Genomic DNA, 965 nt, shown 5'->3' on the forward strand with positions numbered 1-965 from the left:
TGTGTTTACAGTGCTCTAGTAGAAGAGAGAGACAGGAACAGTGTTAAAAGTGTTTGTGAAGTGTAAACTACTAAAGATTTCTGATAAAAATTACAAAGTGCTTGAAAAGACAAGTTAAGAAAAAGAAAAAGTGGGAAAAAAAATTTTTTCGACATATAAGGTCATTAGAGATTTTGAGAAGCTTACCGAAAATAGTAGGCATTTGCGAAATATAAGTGAAGTTTTTGATCCATTGACTTTTTGAGAAACGTGGACAAAATAGTAGGCAGTCTGCCTTTTACTTTATTGTGTGTGGTCACTAAATTGAGTGAGAAGCCCATAGGAGGCAACGAGACTGTGAATTTGCTTTTTTTAAGTGAATTTTGTAAAAATACATTGAAATTTGTTATTTTATAAGCCCAAAGAGGCAAATTAAAAGTGAACTGTTAATAGATAAAGGACTTTTGGGGTATATTTCGATAATTTCGTTTTAAATGCGGATAGATACTACCCCTTAGCAGTAAGCAGTTAATATGGCGGAAAAAGGGGACCTTAATCCCCTTAAACGGCCTAGAGTTGGGATCACCCCTGAGGAACTCCAAGCTATGCTGGAGGAGAAGCAGAAGGAGATTGATTTTTTGAATAGAAAGTTTGATTACATTATGAAGGAGAATGAAAAACTCAGAATCCTCTTGAAGAGAATGGAAAGTGAAAGTGAAGAGGAAGATTCAAGTGAAGGTGAAATGGTTATTGAAGAACAGGAAATACCTGTTGAGAATGAGATAGTAAGAAACAAAGCTGAAGTTTCTGCTGAAAGTGAAGTGAAAGGCCAGAATAATGCCGTATCTGGTTCATCATCTAATGCCAAGCCGAAGGCAAAGAAGCAGGAAGCCGGCAGTCCGAATGATCGTGTAAAGGTTTCATCCAAGGAGAAGTCAACTCAACCCAAGGAGGCAAAGAAGAAAAGTAAGTCTGTTCCTGTAATA

At 36.7% G+C, this 965-nt stretch overlaps 1 protein-coding gene across 1 annotated transcript in view; it reads left to right on the plus strand.

The window, feature by feature from the left end:
- The first annotated feature begins 512 nt into the window (after window positions 1–512).
- LOC124421034 (probable basic-leucine zipper transcription factor H) overlaps window positions 513–965 on the plus strand; it is a 20,869-nt gene continuing 20,416 nt past the window's right edge. Inside the window, exon 1 of the mRNA XM_046955778.1 lies at window positions 513–945. Coding sequence (XP_046811734.1) covers window positions 513–945 — 433 coding nt within the window. The remainder of the gene's footprint in view (window positions 946–965) is intronic.

Source organism: Lucilia cuprina, chromosome 6 (assembly GCF_022045245.1).
Source record: "Lucilia cuprina isolate Lc7/37 chromosome 6, ASM2204524v1, whole genome shotgun sequence".
NCBI classification, from domain to species: domain Eukaryota; kingdom Metazoa; phylum Arthropoda; class Insecta; order Diptera; family Calliphoridae; genus Lucilia; species Lucilia cuprina.